The sequence below is a fragment of the Heterodontus francisci genome, unplaced genomic scaffold (genome assembly GCF_036365525.1).
Source record: "Heterodontus francisci isolate sHetFra1 unplaced genomic scaffold, sHetFra1.hap1 HAP1_SCAFFOLD_316, whole genome shotgun sequence".
NCBI lineage: Eukaryota > Metazoa > Chordata > Chondrichthyes > Heterodontiformes > Heterodontidae > Heterodontus > Heterodontus francisci.
Genome location: NW_027141189.1, coordinates 1,535,781 through 1,555,619, shown reverse-complemented (window position 1 = coordinate 1,555,619; position 19,839 = coordinate 1,535,781). Strand labels below are relative to the sequence as shown.

General features: G+C 42.5%; 1 protein-coding gene across 1 annotated transcript; it reads left to right on the top strand.

Moving 5' to 3' along the window:
• The first annotated feature begins 356 nt into the window (after window positions 1-356).
• Window positions 357-19,501, top strand: LOC137362434 (probable G-protein coupled receptor 139). The gene is made up of 2 exons (XM_068026827.1): window positions 357-459; window positions 18,600-19,501. The coding sequence occupies exons 1-2, from the start codon at window positions 357-359 to the stop codon at window positions 19,499-19,501; spliced, it is 1,005 nt and encodes a 334-aa protein (XP_067882928.1).
• Window positions 19,502-19,839: the final 338 nt, after the last annotated feature.

Sequence of the window (19,839 nt, the reverse complement as noted above, 5' to 3'; positions counted from 1 at the left end):
GCAGCCATTGTCACTCGATGTTCGAACTCTTCCATGGCCATCGCCAAAAATGTGCTGGCTCTGCCATTGGCCAGGCCTCGTAACCCTGAGGCAACTCACCATGTTACAACAAAATAGACACATGTTGCAATACTTGATGTGAAATGTGCTTTCCTGAAGATCTGCAAATGAGAACTGAGCTCGGTATTGCTGCTGGAATTGTATGGCTGAAAAGGCTTGTACCACTAAATTGCAATGCAAAGCATATGAGAGTGTGCATTTATTAAGCGAAAAGAAATGTCTGAAACTTTTCGTGGGGGAGGTGGTGGCGCTGGTGGGGGGCGGAAGGGCTGAAGAAACTGGATACGGCATAGGATATGGGCACTAACTTTATCCCGGTTGTAATACTGAAGATTTGGCTCCAAGCTAGCCCTGTTCCTGGCCAAGCCTTGCCAGTGCATTTACCCGAGAATGTGGAAAGTATGCCCTTTCCACAAAAAGGAGGACAAATCCATTCAGGGAAATTTAGCCCCAATCGATTCATTCAGAATCATCAACAAAGTGATCAAATATGTCACTGAGAGTGCTATCAAGTGACATTTACTCAGCAGTAATCTGAAACGGATTCTCAATTTGGGTCCCGCTATGGGCACTGGTTCCTGACCTCATTATAGCCTTATCCCAAAGGGACTGAACATCAGAGGTGAAGGGAACGTGACTGCCCTTGAAATCAAGAAGCATTTAACCGAGTATGTCATCAAGAATTCCGATCAAAACTGAAGTCAATGAGAATCATTGGTTACCACTGCAGCCTCACAGCTCCAGCAACCCGGGTTCAATTCTGGGAACTGCCTGTGTGGAGTTTGCAAGTTCTCCCTGTGTCTGCGTGGGTTTCCTCCAGTTGCTCCGGCACATGCCAAAGACTTGCTGGTTGATAGGTTAATTGGCCATTATAAATTGCCCCTAGTATAGGAAGGTGGTAGTGCAATATAAGGACAGGTGGGGATGTGGTCGGAATATGGAATTAGTGTACGATTAGTATAAATGGGTGGTTGATGGTCGGCACAGACTCGGTGGGCCGAAGGGCCTGTTTCAGTGCTGTATCTCTAAACTAAACTAAACTTCCTGAGTTTTAGAGGGTAGTGTCCTAGGCCTAACAATCTTCAGCTGCTTCATCAATGATCGTTCTCCATCATAATATCAGAAGTGGGGATGTTCGCTGATTAACGCACAGTGCTCAGTTCCATCCACGACTCCTCAATACTAAGAAAGTCTGTGCCCACAGGCAGCAAGAACTGGAAAACACTGAGATTCTGGCTGATAAGTGACCAGTAACATTCACGCCACACAGGTGCCAGACAATGACAATTTACATCAAAAGAGAATCTAATCATCTCTGCTTGACATTCTACGCTATTACCATTGCTGCACACCGAGCATCAACATCCTGGGCTCACCATTGACCAGCCATATAAAAACTGTGGCGACATGAGCAGGCCAGAAGCTGGGAATGTGCGACGAATAACTCACCTCTTGACTTTCGAAAGACTATCCACCATCTACAAGGCACAGTCGTGAATGTGATGGAATGCACCCCACTTGCCCGGATAAGAGCAGCTGCAAAAACAGTCAGGAAGCACGAAACCATCTGAGACGAAGCATCCCGTTTAATTGGCACCCGAACCACCAATTTCAACATTCACTTCCACCACCACTGCGCAGAACGGCAAAAGTATGTTACATCTACAAGATGTACTGCAGCAACTCTCCAATCCTTTTTTGACAGCACCTTTCAAATCCGCGACCGCCACTATTTGGAAGGTCAAGGGCTGAGATGCACGGAAGCGCTCCAAAGTTCAGAGCATTTTCAAAGAACAGTACAGCACAGGAACAGGCCTTTTGGCCCTCCAAGCCTGCGCCGATATTGATGCCTGTCGAAACTAAAACCTTCTGCACTTCCGGGGTCCATATTTCTCTCTTCCCATCCTTGTCATATATTTGTCAAGATGCCTCTTAAACGTTGCTATCGTAACCTGCTTCCACCACCTCCCCAGGCAGCAGGTTCCAGGCACTCACCACCTTCTGTGTAAAACTCTTGCCTCAACAATCCCCTCGAAACTTTTCCCCTCGCACCTTAAACCTATGTCTCCTAGTAACTGACTCTTCCACCCTCGGAAAAAGCTTCTGACCATCCACTCTCTCCATGCCGCTCATAACTTTGTAAACCTCTATCATGTCACCACTCCACCTCCGTCGTTCCAGAAAACAGTTCAAGTTTATCCATCCTCTCCTCATAGCTAATACCCTCCAGACTAGGCAACATCCTGGCAAACTTCATCTGTGCCCTCTCCAAAGCCTCCACAACCTTTTGGTAGCATGGCAACCAGAATTGTCCGGAACAATCCAAGTGTGACCTAACTAAGTATCGGTGCAGCTGCAGCATGACTTGCCAATTTTTATACTGTGTGCCCCGACCTAGTAAGGCCAGCTTGCCGTATGCCTTCTTGACTACTTTATTCACCTGCGTTGCCACTTTCAGTGATCTGTGGATCTCTACGCCCAGATCTCTCTGCTATGAATACTCCTAACGGTTCTGGCATTTACCACATAATTCCACCTGTTTTCGACTTGCCAAAATGCATTTCCTCACATTCGTCCGGATTAAATTCCATCTGCCATTTTTCCATCCAAGTCTCCAACCGATCTATATTCTGCTGTATCCTCTGACAATCCCCATCACCATCCGTAACTCCACCAACCTTTGTGTCATCCGCAAACTTACTAATCAGACTAGCTACATTTTCCTCCAAATCATTTATATATACTACAAACAGCAAAGGTCCCAGCACTGATCCTACGAAACACCACGAGACACAGCCCTCCATTCAGAAACGCACCCTTCCACTGCTACCCTCTGTCTTCTATGACCAAGCCAGTTCTGTATCCATCTTGTCAGCTCCCCTCTGATCCCATGTGACTTCATCTTTTGTATCAGTCTGCCATGAAGGACCTTGTCAAAGGCTTTACTGAAGTCCATATAGATAACATCCACTGCCCTTCCTTCATCAATCATCTTTGTCACTTCCTCAAAAAACTCAATCAAATTAGTGAGACACGACCTCCCCTTCACAAAACCATGCTGCCTCTCGCTAATAAGTCCATTTGTTTCCAAATGGGAGTAAATCCTGTCCCAAAGAATCCTCTCCAATAATTTATCTACCACTGACGTGCGGCTCATCGGCCTGTAATTTCCTGGATTATCCTTGCTACCCTTTGTATACAAAGGAACAACATTGGCTATTCTCCAGTCCTCTGAGACCTCAGCTGTTGACAATGAGGATACAAAGATTTCTGTCAAGGCCCCAGCAATTTGCTCCCTTGTGTCCCTCTGTATTCTGGGGTAGATCCCATCAGGCCCTGCGGACGTATCTACCTTAATGTTTTTCAAGACTCCCACCACCTCCTCCTTTTTGATATCGACATGACCCAGACTATCTACACTCCCTTCCCTAGACTCATCATTCACCGAGTGCTTCAGTTAGGTGAATACTGATGCAAAGTATTCATTTAGTAACTCGCCCATTTCCTCTGGCTCCACTCATATTTTCCCCCCTCTGTCCTTGAGTGGGTCAACCCTTCCCCTGGCTACCCTCTTGCTCTTTATATGCGTATAAAAAGCCTTGGGATTCTACTTAATCCTGGTTGCCAATGACTTTTCATGACACCTTTTAGCCCTCCTGACTCCTCGGTTAAGTACCTTCCTACTTTATTTATATGCCTCAAAGGCTTCGTCTGTTTCCGACATTAGAGCCCTTCAGAATGCTTCATTTTTCTTTTTGACTAGGCTCCCAACATCCCTCGCTGTTGAAGGTTCCTCAAACTTGCCAAATTTATCCTTCATCCTCACAGGAACATGCCGATCTTTGGTTCTAATTAACTGACTTTGAAGGACTCCAACATGTCAGATGTTGATTTACCTTCATACAGCCGCCCCCAGTCTAATTTCTTCAGTTCCTGCCGCATATTGTTATAATTAGCCTTCCCCCAATTTAGCACGTTCACCCAAGGACGACACTTATACTTATTCACAAGGACCTTAAGACTTACGGAAATTCCTGTCTTACTTTTAGGAATAGCGTTATAATATATTTTATACAGCTAACCAAATAGGGCTAATTATATGCTATGTACGTTCTTATATTGAAGTCTGTTTGATCTAATGCTTACTTTTTTTCAAGGCTATACTCTGTTTCAGCCTCTGTTTAAGAGCAATGGGAGAGTTGGGATGAAGACTTCAGCAATACTTGACACGGGCGAGATGAAATAAATGTGATACTGCAAAATTGCTAAAATGGTTGGTATCAACAAGAATGTAATTAGGATTAATTAGGATCCGAACTATAATAGAAAGAAACAGGAAATACCTGTATGGTGTGTAGACTAAAGCATTGACTGTCTAGATTGTAAAGCTGATGTCTGTCTGGAACAATTAAGATACTTGGAACAATTCAGTACCGAATACAGTACGAATCTAGCACCACAAAATGTTTTGGAAAAGATGTTACGGGACAGCTTCGGTAATCTTACAGAGGGTCAACAGAACATTGTTGGCACACTTAGCAGGAGAAGACAAAGGAGAGAAGTACATAAACCAGCAAGCTCAGAAGCAAGAACGGAGCTGAGTGTTGCTGCATATATATTACTTTTGTTAAGTAATAACTTTGTTTATTTCAGTTAATCTAATAAAATCTGACTTGATCACAGAGCTTAGGACTGTACATTGTAGGTCTATCTTGGTTAAGAATCCCAAGATGAGACGGGTTGGATATTCTCTCTCTCACCTCTATTCAGGTAACATCTCTCTGAAACGTACAGCACCACCACTTGCAATCTCCCTTCCACGTCACGCATCATCCTGCCTTGGAACGAGATCGCTGTCCCTTCACTATCACTGTGTCAAAAACCTAACAGCAGCAATACTCACATCCCGTGAAAGAATAACAAATCATATCTGCAGATAGAAGCTCCAATGAAAAGCATGCACACGAGGAAGAACAGAGGTCTCGGACTGATCTGTGTGTTAAGTCTTAATAGGTCACGGTGCTGCTGCGATAAGGTGAGCGAAAGCCATTGCTGGAGAGTCTCTGACTCCGATCTGAGAGTAAACGTGGAAAAAAGTAGCTGAATTCCCACCAAGAGGATAGTGATGGCAGAATGAGGAGGTGAATGGTTCGAGTACGGGGTGGTTGGGTGGGGGGGGGGAGGTTGTTGCGTGGGGTGGTGGCGGGGAGGGGGAGACTGGAGATTACAAATACTTGATTGAGAGCTACAGTGGAAGATGCCAGAGATATTATGGGTGTGGACGTAGATGACGGAGAGGCTATAATTTCATAAGCTCAGGTACGGGATCACTATGGTTAAGTGGTGACAAAAAGTACTTTCTGCCTGAAACATCAGTCAGGAAGAGGGATGTGATCGGTGGCAAAATTATACTGGTCAATCACAAGATTTCCGTTTCAGCCTTTCCAATTTCCAATTGTTCGAATTAAACCTCATGCAAAATACGACTGTTGCAGTCTTAAATGATGGAGGCAAAGAATGGTCGATTGAGATGTTGACAACCTGAAACTGGGTTTTGTCAGCTCAAATTAACCTTATACCTTTGGTAGATGTCACCAGAGGAAAATATGTAGCTGAGGAAGAATAGGGAGCAAGAATGGAATGCTCAAGTACTCCATAGTTAATCTGCAAGGGAGTGAAGAGAAGCCATTACTGGAGTTCCTTTGCCAACAATCAGGTAGGAGAGACTGGAACCAGAACAGGGTGGTGCCGCTGATAGAGGCCATTTTCAGAGGTTCGCGGAACTCAATATTTTTTTATTATTATTATTCATTCATGGGATGTGGACGACGCTGGCTCGGCCAGCATTTGTTGCCCCTCCCTAATTGCCCTTGAGAAGATGGTGGTGAGCTGCCTTCTTGAACCACTGCAGTCCATTTGGGATAGGTACACCCACAATGCTGTTAGGAAGGGATTTCCAGGATTTTGACCCAGCGACAGTGAAGGAACGGCGATATAGTTCGAAGTCAGGATGGTGTGTGACTTAGAGAGGAACTTGCAGGTGGTGGTGTTCCCATGTATTTGCTGCCCTTGTCCTTCCAGTTGGTAGAGGTCGCGGGTTTGTAAGATGCTGTATAAGGAGCCTTGGTGCATTTCTGCAGTGCATCTTCTGGATGGTACACATTGCTGCCACTGTGCGTCGGTAGGGGAGGGAGTGAATGTTTGTGAATGGGGTGCCAATCAAGCGGGCTGCTTTGTCCTGGATGGTGTCGAGTTTCTTGAATGGTGTTGGAGCTGCATCCATCCAGGCAAGTGGAGAGTTTTCGATCACACTCCTGATTTGCGCTTTGTAGATGGTGGACAGGCTTTGGGGAGTCTGGAGTTGAGTTACTCGCCTCAGGATTCCTAGCCTCTGACCTCGTCTTGTAGCCACGGTATTTATATGGCTACTCCAGTTCAGTTTCCGGTCAATGGTAGCCCCTCGGATGTTGATCGTGGGGGATTCAGCGAAGGTAACGCAGTTGAATGTCAAGGGGATATGGTTCGATTCTCTCTTGTTGGAGATTGTCATTGCCTGCCACATATCAGCCCAAGGCTGGATATTGTCCAGATCTTGCTGCATTTCTACACGGACTGCTTCATTATCTGAGGAGTCACGAATGGTGCTGAGCATTGTGCAATCATCAGCGAACATACCCACTTCTGACCTTATGATTGAAGGAAGGTCATTGATGAAGCAGCTGAAGATGGTTGGGCCTTGGACACTACCCTGAGGAACTCCTGCAGTGATGTCCTGGAGCTCATATGATTGACCTCCAACAACCACAAACATCTTCCTTTGCGCTAGTTATGACTCCAGCCAGCGGAGGGTTTTCCCCCGATTCCCATTGACCTCAGTTTTGCTCGGGCTCCTTGATGCAATGCTCGGTCAAATGCTGCCTTGATGTCAAGGTAAGTCACTGTCACCTTACCTTTTAGTTAGTTTCCTTTACGTTTGGAGGAGATAGTGGATATGGGGAGGAGTGAGGCCAGTGAGAGATTTATACCCATGGATAGAATTTGAAATTTAAGGCTATTGAGTTGTTAAGAGCTAAATATGTAGTTGAAGGTGAATGTGTTGGCTGAGTGGTGCTTGGTGAGGGTTGGGCATGGACAGCAGAGTTTTGCATCGGTTATCATTGATGGAAGTTGGATGTTGTGTGACTGGCTCCATGTGAACTGGAGGAATCAAGACAGGAGGTGACACAGTTGTAATTTACTGGAGCCTTAGCCATTGCGGAATAAACAGGTAAACATCTGCAGTAAAACAACGGAGGAGGGGCTGCCAATGGCGTACGGTCAGTCTCCATCCCCTAATATCAAGTACAATAATTTGCAGACTGCAATCCTGAACATGTACTGAAAAAGCCCTTTGCCAAAGAGTGAAACTTCTTATACAAAAGCAAAATACTGCGGATGCTGGAAATCTGAAACAAAAACAGGAAATGCTGGAATCACTCAGCAGGTCTGGCAGCATCTGTGGAAAGAGAAGCCGAGTTAACGTTTCGGGTCAGTGACCCTTCTTCGGAACTGACAAATATTAGAAAAGTCACAGATTATAAACAAGTGAGGTGGGGTGGGGCAAGCGATAACAAAGGAGAAAGTGCAGATTGGACCAGGCCACATAGCTGACCAAAAGGTCACGGAGAACAGGCAAACAATATGTTAATGGTGTGTTGAAAGACAAAGCATTAGTACAGATTAGGTGTGAATACACTGAATATTGAACAGCAGCAAGTGCAAACCTGAAGAAAAACAACCTGAAAAAAACAGTGGGTAAGCAAACTGAACAAACTAAGATGAAATGAAATAAATGCAAAAAAAAATTGTAAAAAATGTAAAAAGGAATGTAAAAAAAAGGAAGAAAAAATAACTAAAAATGAAAGTAAAATGGGGGGCTGTCATGCTTCTTACATTGACTGGGAAATTGCGCAGACTAAGCCAGAAGGGTCTGCTTGCGACTGTGGATTCAATGCATATTGCGATACAATCGGTAATATTTATAAATGATTGGAAAGGACTGAGCATGTCCACTTATGTGAGAACTGCAAAGGAAGCCACTTGTTATTATTGTGTCATTTCTACAGCTTACAGGTTCCACATTATTCTCGACAGAGACCTAATTCTGATCATACCCTGTTATTGCACCATAGTATTTACTTTGGAGTCAACGCTGATGATGTAATCTCTTTGTTCAAGTGACTGTAAGTAATAACAATGATCAGGGGTATAGCCATGTCAGTGGAGAATTATTGCCTGTATAAATCAGGGCTAATTTGAAAGCATTAGCTTAGAGTGCACGCTGGAGCTGCTGTTTTCAGAACAAAAAAATGTTACGGCTTCTCATAAAATGGGATCTTCTGCCATTCTTCCATTAGAACACTATTACTATCTGGTTCTTGCTGTAGTTGGAGTACCTGGTGAGCCTTTATCTTACCTATTAATGATGTAAATCAGTGTTAACTGTGCACATTACAATATTTCAGCAACTGCATTTCTTTTAATCGACTGCCAGCATTGTTCATTTGGTTGAATGAGGGACTCACTTAAGCCTCTGTCCTTTCTGTCCTCCAATTGTTGCATTGTATATTAAATGATCCTTGTGTACCCAACCCTAAAACGTAAATGGATGATTCTCTGTACTGGAATTCCTGGATCCAGTTAACTGGCCAACGAGTAGGTATCGTGCCATCAGAATAATAACAGTTTCATGTTCAGGAATCAACCGCTCTGAAATATTAATTCACGATTGCATTTTCAATGATTGATAAGGAGACATTTCAAGGTCTCAGTGTCATAAGGAGGTAGTACAATGTCCTCTCTCCCCAATGACAGGGTTCAATTTAACTGGGAGTTTGATGTATTTATGGATTATTCCAGTTACGATACATTATTCTATTTTGTGTATGCCTGATGCAGCTATGGAGATCTAGCTACTGAAATGAGTTTGCTGATGTCTCATCCATATTTAGTTCTCTGATACAATGAGTGTTAATTCACTGATTGTTGTTGGATGCCATTATAAAATGAAATGTTTTGATATTATGTTATATCATTTTACATTGAAATCATACAATGGTTGCAGCTCAGAAGGTGATGATGTAGCTTGTTGTGTCTGTTTTCTCTTCCTGCATGAGGAAAGCATATAATCGACTCCCCTGCCCCTTTCTCGTAGACATTCATCTTTTCTCTTCTGGTGCTTATCCAATTTCATCTGAAAGTAATGGTCAATCTGCCTCCACAACACTGTGAACCAATGTATTCCATATCTTAACCACTCACTGAAAAAACGAGGCTGAATCAGTGTTTCATAAAGATTCATGAAATTCATTTTGTACTGAATGGCTTTCTTTATAAAAGTCAAGATTGGATAAGCCATTTTAACCTGTTCCTCAATCTGCCCTACCACCTTCAACTGTATGTGTACCTATACATAAAGGTCCCTCTTCTCCTGCACCACGTTCAGATTTTGTCCCTTATTTTATATTGCCTCTCCTCGTTCTTTCTCGCAAAAATGTATCATTTCATACCCCTGTGCATTAAATTTTGTATGACACGAGTCTGCCCACTCCACCAGCCTTTCTACTTCCTTTTTGAAGTCCATCACTATCCTCTTCACAGTTCACAATACTTCCAGCTTTTGTGACAGATATAAATCCACTATTTAACTTTCCTTCGTCTGAAAAATAACCTCTCACTAGTTTGCTCTGGTTTAGCCAACTTCATATCAATTTTGCCACTGTCCCTTATATTCAATAGTCTTCAATTTTGCTGGAAAGCATATTATGTGGCACATTATCGAAGTCCATGTACACCACATTATTCATCTTACCCTTATTAATCCTCTCTATAATCTCACCAAGATAACACAATCAAGTTAGGTCAACACGATTTGCAATTAACATATGCGTGCTGGGTTCCTTACTCAATCAACACTGGTCCAAGGGACTTAATGCTGTGCCGGATTACTGTTTCTATGCAGCATTCCAATCACAAAGGGTAAACTGACTGTTCTGCATCTGTTCGATGTACTCTGACACTCTATTTGAACAAGGGTGCAGTATTTGCAGTTCTCCAGTTCTCTGGCACCACTTTTGCATCAGAGACCAAGTGCTGGAAAATGGGATAAGAATAGATAGGCTTGATGGCCGGCGCAGACATGGTGGGCCGAAGGGTCTGTTCCTGTGCTGTATAGCTCTCTGACTCTATTGTGACTTCGTCAGCATCTTCTTGCTTTTATAAATGCAGATCAAGTTACTCATTTAATATCTCACCACGCTGTCAGCCTTGATGAGTACGTCTTCATTTTCATCTCAACCTGCCCTCCTTTTAGTGCCATTCTATTATTTATATAGCTCTCGACGACTTGTGATTCTTTTTATTTTAAGTCAGTCGATTCTCATACTCTTTCCATACCTCTCGTATTTCCTTAACTGAAGAGCGTGTTTTTACATTTTGAAATATTCAACGATCCGTTTAACTTGTACAAAAGATAACATCTGAATCTCGAATGATCAACATCGCGTGAACAGCATCTTATGTAAGGGTTGAGATGTTGTTCAAAAATGTGGAGAAGTATAAACCTGGCAATTGCAGAGATTGGGTGGTGGGTATGCACTCAAAAGCAGAAATACAAATTAGGAACAGGAGTAGACCACTCGGCCCATCGAGTCTGCTCCACCATTCAATACGTTAATGGCTGAACTGATTACTCCACATTTCTACCTACCCTGGATAGCCTTTCACCCCCTTGCTTATCAAGAATCTACCAACTGTGCCTTAAAAGTGTTTAAAGACTCTGCTTCCACCGCCTCTTGAGGAAGAGATTTCCAAAGACACACGACCCTCTGAGAGAAAACATTTCTCATCATCTCCGTCTTAAGTAGGCGGCCCCTTATTTTTAAACAGTGACCACTAGTTCTAGATTCTCCCATGAGGGGAAACATCATTTCCATATCCACCCTCTTAAACCCCTCAGGATCCTATATGTTTCAATCAAATCGCCTCTTACTCTTCTAAACACCAGCGGAAACAAGCCAAGCCTGTCCAATGTTTCCTCGTAAGACAGCCCGCCCATTCCAGGTATTAATCTAGTAAACCGTATCCCTATCGCCTACAACGTATTTACATCCTTAAATCCTGGAGAAAATCACATGGATACGGTTTGAAATTATAAATGAAAGCCTGCACCGATTTATTAACTGCAAATCATGTTGGACTAAATTCACTGAGTTGTTTGCTGTGGTATTCTGTGGCTGGAAGGGCGCGCCACATTTGTACATGGGCTTCCAGAATGTGTTGATAAAGCCCTACATAATAGGCCTTTTGGCAAAATGTAAGCCATGGGATACAATGGGGAAGCAACAGCATCACCACAAATCAGCTAAGGCACAGAAAACAGAGTTATGGTGAATGACTGTTTTCTGGACTCAAAGGAGGAATTCCGTGGTTTCTCTAGCGTTCTGTACTTGGACTTCTGCTGTCATTGCTATACTTCAAAGATTTTGAATTTGATGGGTATAGGGCACAAAATCGAAATTTGTAAACGACACGAAACACTGAAGCAGTGAGGTGGATAGCGATATAATGAAAGAATCAGAAAATGGTTACAGCACGTAAGAAGGTCATTCAGTCCATTAAGTCAATGCCAGGGCTCTGGAAAATCAATGCACCTAGGCACACACAGCTGCCTTTTCCCCTGCAAGGTTTCTTTGTTTCATATAATTATCCAAATCTTTTCAAAAGTCTTCGAAAGAATTTCGCTGCACTATAGTCTTCGGCACAGAAATCCAGATTTAAGAACACACAACCAAAAAAAAATGTTTTTCCTTATGTCACCTTTCATTGTTTTGCCCATCACCTTAATACAGTTTCCAATGGTTCTCGGACCATCCTCCAACAGGAGCACCTTATCCCTATCTGTTCGAAAAGACCAGCCATGATTTCGAAAACCTCAATCATATCTACTCTTAATGTCCATTTCTTCAAGGAGAATAGCCCGCAGCATCTCGAACCTATCCAGTAAGTAAAGTTACTCATCCCTGGAATCATTCCAATACACCCTCTCTAATCACTTAACATCCTCCATATAAAGTGTGGCGCCCAGAATTGGACACAATACTCCAGTCGTGGCCATATCAGAGTACTTTCCATGTTCATCATAATTTCGATATTTTTCATAAACTATGCCCCTTTTCATAATCCCCAGAATCCTGTATGTTTTAGTAACCGATTTCTCAACTCTCCCTGCCACATTCAATGATTTGTGAACATATACTTCGATGTACATTTACTCCTGTGCCGCCTTTGTAATTATAGACTTCAATACGGCACAGAGAGGCTGATGGAATGGGTGGTCATATGGAAGATGAAATCTAGGTCAGACAAGTGTGACGTGATTGATTCATTTTGGTGGAAAGATTGAGCGGAGACAATTCAAGTTAAATGCTGCGATTTTTTACGTGGTGAAAGAACAGAGAAATCTAGGCATCTCTGTGTACAAATTGTTGAAGGCGGCAGTTCAGATTAAAAAAGCAGTTCATAAACACACGTGGTATCCTTGGTTTTTAACAGAAAGGCATGTATCTCTGTAGCCAGAAAGTGATGCTAATCATTTATAAGACGCCTGGAATATTGTTTCTGTGTGGTCAGATGAGGAGAAGTCGAAGGGCTTCCCCTTTTCCCTCTCCTTGTTTGACCACAACAGTTTTAATTATTTCTTAAAGTAGATGAACTGGCCAATTAAGTAAGCATTTGATTACTTAATTACTATGATCATAACAAGAAACAATCTGGCAGGTTTTCTTGTGTTAGCAAAGATAGAGGTTAACTTTAGAGCACCGAAACCGAGCTAAGCAACTAATGCACGTCACGCCAACTTTCACTCACAGACACACACGCATGCACACACACACAGTCTCTGGAAGTTTAAAGACACGCAAATATTTTGCAGAGGGAAAGGTAGTTTGAAAGGCACCTAAACCGAACTGATAAAACAGTAAACGTTACACCAACTTTCACTTACACGCACACTCTGGAGATTTAGCCACAGAGAAATATGTTACAGAATGGAACAAAAGTTAGATTGATTGAGTTAATTTCCATAAAAAAGAAAAGTCTATGCACTTTGGTGATTCTGCTGGCTTCTTGCTGAATTCAGTGGTCCTGAGGCTTTTCGCTTGTCGATGTAGATGACTGATTCTGTGGGTCTCCATGTTACCAGGACGGTTTATGAGAGCCTCTGTGGTGTGTCAGGAACACCTAAAAAACCTCCCAGACAAAATAGAAATGGCAGGTGGATAAACAGAACATTTCAGCTCTGAGACCACGTGTTAGGGGAATTACCAATGCAGGGAGAACCTTTGAATGTCAGGTTCAGTGACCCATACAGAGTAATAAAGATTTGATATTATTGACACCCCAGATCGTCGTAAAAAGCAACGGCTATGTCATGGCAATATGTTAAAGATGTTTCACAGTCGGGAAGAGACACACAAGTGCAAATCTGTCAGGCGGTCAGGAAAGAGGAGGTGAAAGGGACAGTGAGGACGATTTAGAGTGAGGCCTGGAGGATTCTCAAATCGAATCCTCTGCAGAACAGAGTAAAGACATTTCAGAGCTGTTCACAGCGTTTAAAGGAATCTGTTGGGAAAAAACAGGCTGTACAATCCTCGCCTTGCACCATGTACGAGAGACCCCTCCCACAGAACAAAATTTCTATCGCCAATGTCCCAGGAAACTGACCCCAGTTCTACAGGATATTCAGACTGAAGAGCTAGAAATAAGGGATTTAAATATTGAAGGGCGACACAGAAAAGCTCATAAGCCAAAGGAAGGCATTAAGACCAGAAAAAGCGTTTGTGTCAAATATCGTAGGTGGTGCGGTTGGTCGTGAATGCAAGTAAAGTATCCTTACTGAGTACGACTTGTGGGCCAGGCTGGTGTAGCATAGCATTGTTCAGCACACTGCCAGCCACTTCAACTGTTTAGCAAGCGTTTCAAAAGAGATGAAGAAAACGCTTCTATCATCCCCCTCATGAAACTTTGGTATCTACTGGGAGAACTTTAAGAGTTCAGCAGCCTGTTATGAGCTCAGGGTAAATCCCACACAAGCGGAGCACTAAGTACATTGGATCTTTCCCTATTTAGTTCCAGCTGCCTTACTCCCCTTTTGAAAGGTTTTTTTTCCATTTCCTGGAACGTTCTCTCCTCTTTCCCTCTCTGTAAAGCTCGTTCCTTCTCTCTTTCATGACATTCTGATTTATAGTCTCATGTGTTCGAGTTGTACTTTACCTAATGTTACTTTTTCTGTTTCAGATTGTATGCCTGTCTCCGGTTCTTCATTGTCAATATTAAAAGGGTTGACTCAAGTTTTACGATTTTAGGCTTCCAAGCTTTTGGACGGATAGTAGTCCCCAACAGTCCAGCTACATTCCTCAACTTTTCAATAGATAGGGCTTTTCACCTGGTTCAAGTTACTTCACTTTGTTCCAGGAAGGTACTGGTCTCGAATGTGGACATTTTAGTACTCTAGCTGTGAAAACCAAAAGAAAACCTGTATTAATTGTGTTTTGTTTTAATTATTTTTTTTCTTGTGTTCAGTTTAGTTTCCCATCTCCTATTTTTCATTTATATTTGGTTTTTATCCCAGACGTGAGCTCCCGCGTTTCTGTTATGGTCAGGTAGAGAAGGGTAGAAGGGCTTCCCTAGTTTCCCTCTCCTTGTTGGATCAGAACAGGGTTAATTAATTCTTGAAGTGGATGTGCTGGCAAATTCAGTTGGTGTTTGATTACGTGCTTGTTATGACCATACCAAGAAGCAATCGGACAGGTTTTCTTCAGTTAACAAAGAAAGAGGTTAATTTTATTGCATCTAAACCGGACTACTAAAACAATAAACATTACGCCAACGTTCACCTACATGCACACTCTGGAGGAATACACAAAAAGAAATAGGTTACAGAATGGGAAAAGTTAGATTGCTTGTGTTAGAGTTCATAGAAACCTAAAGTGTACACTTTGCGGCGTTAGGTGATTAAGCTGGCTTCTAGCTGAATGCAGTCGTCCTGAGGTTTTTAGTTTGAAGAGCGAGATGACTGGCATGGTAGGTATCTTTGGAGGCAGAGATGCGGGTGAATCCCTCTAACAGGATTTCTGCTTGTGACTGGAGCATGCAAAGACGGTCAGTCAACAGGCAGGGTTTGAAAGTGCATACATATTCAAATGAGATACGGTGCTCGGTGGAAGTGCATAGAGGCAACTGTCACTAGGATCTGCCTTGAACATTTATTTCTCGGCAATGTTGATGATCAGTTTGGGTAGGATTTCCATGAGATGCAGCTATCGAGGCCTCACATAGGTCTTGCAGCAGGAGTAGAGAAACACGGTTTCAGTTCCACACATTCGACATGCAAATGTTTCTGCAAACATGCAAGATTTCTTCAAATGCAGAAGGAAATTTAAATAATTGCATTATATCAATGAACGAATGATTGTCATTAAATAATAAAGATTTTGTCCTATGCATTTATCTAATCATTGATCGAATGTTCAGTTATTCTCGTTCCAGAACTCTATCCCATTTTCTGGCTCTGAATTTCCATCCACTACTCAATCCTACCCCAAATCTCCGGAGGAGCTTTGCCTTTCTGAAGAGGACGCTGCTTAATCCATAGATTCCATTTATATTTCTGCCCGAAAGAAACATACTGCGGATGCTGAAAATCTGAAATATAAGCAGAAAATGCTGAAAATCCTCATCAGATTAAGATGTGTCTAAGGAGTCGGAAACCGAGTTAATGATTCAGGTTGAAGTTTCATCAGCCCTGGAAGTTTTTACAAATGTACCAGGTTTAAAGCAAGTATAGAGGGAGAACAATAGAGAATGGGAATAAAGAAAAGCTATAGATGGGAAGGCATGTGATGGGATGGAAGTCAGGAATTAAATTATAAATGAGTGCTGGTTCAAGGTGGAGGTGTGAGCTAATTAGAACAGAAAAGAAACAGAAGCTGCACTTAGAAGAAGTACAAATGGCATCAGCAGAACTGTGACCAACAGTTGATCTTTGAAAGAGGTGTGAACAGTGGCTAGAATCTGAATTTTTGTGTGCAGTAAGTTGTACAGTTCATCATAGAAAGTCGAAGTACCGCTCCTCTTGCACCTAAAGACTGCTGGAGTCTGTGAAGAGAAAGGTGAGAGTCGCAGTGGGGCGGAGAATTAAAATGGTAAGCGAACGGAGGATATGCCATACTCTTGCAGACTGAACGAGTTGTTCAGCCAAGCGATGACCCAATCGGCATTTGCTATCCCCCGTGTAGGGAGATATTTTCCTTCAGTTCTGATAAAAGATCATCGCCCTGAAATACTAACTCGATCTTTCACTCCACAGATGTTGAAATGCAGCCTCATGTGGTTTGTATTTCCAGAATTTTCTCTCCCTATTTGCTGCTTCTCTCCATTTCAGTCCCCCTGCTCTGGTCCAAAGTCACTGAGAGGTGTGTCTCATGTGGCAGACAACGTTAATTCATAGACATGGCAATGTTACCTCCATTATCCCCAACTGGTATATTCCGTGCAACTCACATAAAATTTACTGGTTACAGCCATTCATGCTGAAACTTCACTCCCCTTACTCTACTTCATTTAATTGAACTTGTTCACCCAATTGCCAATCAGTTTTCGAATATTTTAGGGGATTTGAGGGGAAAGAAAAATCACCCAGAGGGTGTTTGGAACCTGGAACGCACTACCTGAAGAGGAGGTGGAGGCAGGAACCCTCACAACATTTAAAAAAGTGTTTAGATGATCACTTGAAACGCCATAGCATACAAGGCTAGAGGCCAAGTGCAGTAATATGGGATTAGAATAGTTGGGTGCTGGATGGCCGACACAGCCATGATGGGCCAAAGGGCCTGTTTTTGTACTGTATACCTCTATGACTCTATGACATTATATTTAAAAGACACTGCCAGAACATCCTTCTGAGATGCACGCAGGAAGTTTTGAATTTCAGGCTCGTTCCTATCAATCACCTCAGGAATTAGAAATTTGACAGGGTTCTGTGATCGGAGGGAAAATCTGCTCAGGATGCGACTTCTGCGACCTGTGCAATGACCGTGCCGCACTTTACTGGTTTATTGTCTCTCTGGAACATCAACAAAGAAATATGTCCTTTCCAGATTGAGGTGCCGTCGGAATTCGGGGTTATCAGAGTCAATTAACCTATGAACTCTTTATTCTCAAGTTGTGAAATTTTTGGACGTGATAATCATTATTGGTGAAAGGGATTATATTTTATTTGGTATAAGTTCGGCCTGACTTATACTAATGCTGAGCATTACTATCACAGTTTAACAGCAGTTCCATTACACCCTGGGTAGAAGCGTGATCTCCACACAACTACTCCTTGATCTTGCCCCAGATCCTGTCTTGGCAGTCAATGTAAAATGTGTTACAGCTATAATGTCTGTGCTGGTGCAATATTCTCATAAAACTTTGTTTATCTTTTGTGCAGTATGGCCTACGGAGTCCAATTTAAGACAATCAATAGTTCGCGATTATCTAAAAAGTTCACTTTCAAAACAAAAACAAAATGAAATTGAACCATCTTCCACACTCAACTCAAATTAGTCTCGCGAGATCAGGGCGGCACAGTGGCGCAGTGGTTAGCACCGCAGCCTCACAGCTCCAGGGACCCGGGTTCGATTCTGGGTACTGCCTGTGCGGAGTTTGCAAGTTCTCCCTGTGTCTGCGTGGGTTTCCTCCGGGTGCTCCGGTTTCCTCCCACACGCCAAAGACTTGCAGGTTGATAGGTTAATTGGCCATTACAAATTGCCCCTAGTATAGGTAGGTGGTAGGGAAATATATAGGGACTGGTGGGGATGTGGTAGGAATATGGGATTAGTGTAGGATTAATATAAATGGGTGGTTGATGGTCGGCACAGACTCGGTGGGCCGAAGGGCCTGTTTCAGTGCTGTATCTCTAAACTAAAAAAAAGATTTATCACTTCTCACGCTCGGATTCCTATCAGCTCATAAAAATGTCAGTGCCAGTTCTTGGTCAAAACAGGGAAAAGAATATCGTCTTAGTTTTGCTATTTGTCCCTATTCTACTCACATCTAGGCCTCTGAGGCTCTCTGAATAAGTTTATCTTTTCATTCTCACGCTGCAGACAGACTGTTTTTGCAGTCCTCGTGTTTTACCTTTTTATGATTTGGTCCCTTTCAAAACCTTTGGTGTGAAAAGATCTTGATAATTTAAGGACCAAACCACTAATTCTGCATTACATCACTTCTTTGACTCTTTCACCAAGGGTTGAATACGAGCAGGATAAAATATAACGTTCCGTGCAAGGTTCAAAATAACAATGAAACTAATTGTTCAGTCAGTCATATTATTTAAGATAGTTTTCGTCAATTAGCAAGACAACCCAATGCAGTGATTCCCACGATTTTCACAGTGTGTAGAATGCTTTCTCGAAATTGATCAGTAATTTCTGACTCATTTCCCCTCACTCTTGCAGTTAATTTGATTTCCATTGTGATCCTGTCTCGAGGAAAGTGCAGTCTATCCAAATGTATCACTCTCTACCTGTCGGCCATGGTGGTGACGGATCTATTGGTTATCATCACTGAAGTCATATTGTTTCGGATCAGTAATGCATTTTTCCCAGGATCATTACTGTCCATCACCCCTGTGTGCAGTGTCATTGCTGTCCTGACTCGTGCATCGAGAGACAGTTCAGTCTGGTTAACCATCACTTTCTCCTTTGATCGCTTTGTCGCTATTTGTTGCCAAAAACAGAAAACAAAATATTGCACGAAAAAAACTGCGTCTGTAGTTATAGCAACAACATGCATTCTGCTGAGTTTGAAAAGCACTGTTTGGTACTTCATATACGAACCTCAGGAGATTATCGAAAATGTAGCATGGTTTTGTAATATAAAACCAAGTTATTTTACTGAGCTCGGATGGGTGGCCTTTGACTGGTTTGATACGATTTTAACCCCAATGCTTCCTTTTGCATTAATTTTGCTGCTGAACGCTCTGACTGTCAGACACATTTTAGTGACCAGTCGGGTCCGTAAGGGCCTGAGGGGGCAGAACAAAGGAGAGAATCACGTCGACTCAGAGATGGAGAGTAGAAAGAAGTCCATTATTTTACTGTTCGCAATTTCTGGCAGCTTCATACTTCTGTGGTTGACAGATGTTACAGGATTCTTATATTATATCACAGCAGAAACAATTCTCTTCGAATTTCACTCATTAAATACTTTTCGTCGCGTTGGTTATATGCTGCAGTGTTTAAGCTCCTGCACAAATACCTTTATTTATGTGCTGACTCAGGGCAAGTTCAGACAGCAGTTCAAGAGCGTGATGAAATATCCTATTATCATGACATTTAAATTAGTTGGCAAAAATTAACAATGAGCTCAATGCAGTGGCAGTGCTGAGTGTTTCCAGTCCGAATTATAGAATGTAACAGAAGTATTAGGACATAGAAATCATGTTTAGTGTCAGGTGACCTTCTTGGTTTGCGCGTCATTATTGGTTCAGGTTCAGAACAGTCATTTTGATGAGATGCAGCTAAATTCTTCTGTTCATCAGTTCATCAATTGTGTGCAACAAAATATGTGTCACATCCAGAGTGATGCCTCACCAAAAAGTAGACAAACAGATCTGGGCAGCAGTTTAGAGATTATTTTTTGTAACAGATCATCAGTTTAATTTACATATGAAGAAAAGCTGCCATGAATCTTGAA

Coding starts and splice junctions, on each gene's coding strand:
- LOC137362434 (XM_068026827.1), top strand. CDS start 357: ATGGGCACTAACTTTATCCCGGTTGTAATACTGAAGATTTGGCTCCAA. Junction 460..18,599: donor TTTACCCGAGAATGTGGAAA/GTATGCCCTTTC, acceptor TCACTCTTGCAG/TTAATTTGATTTCCATTGTG.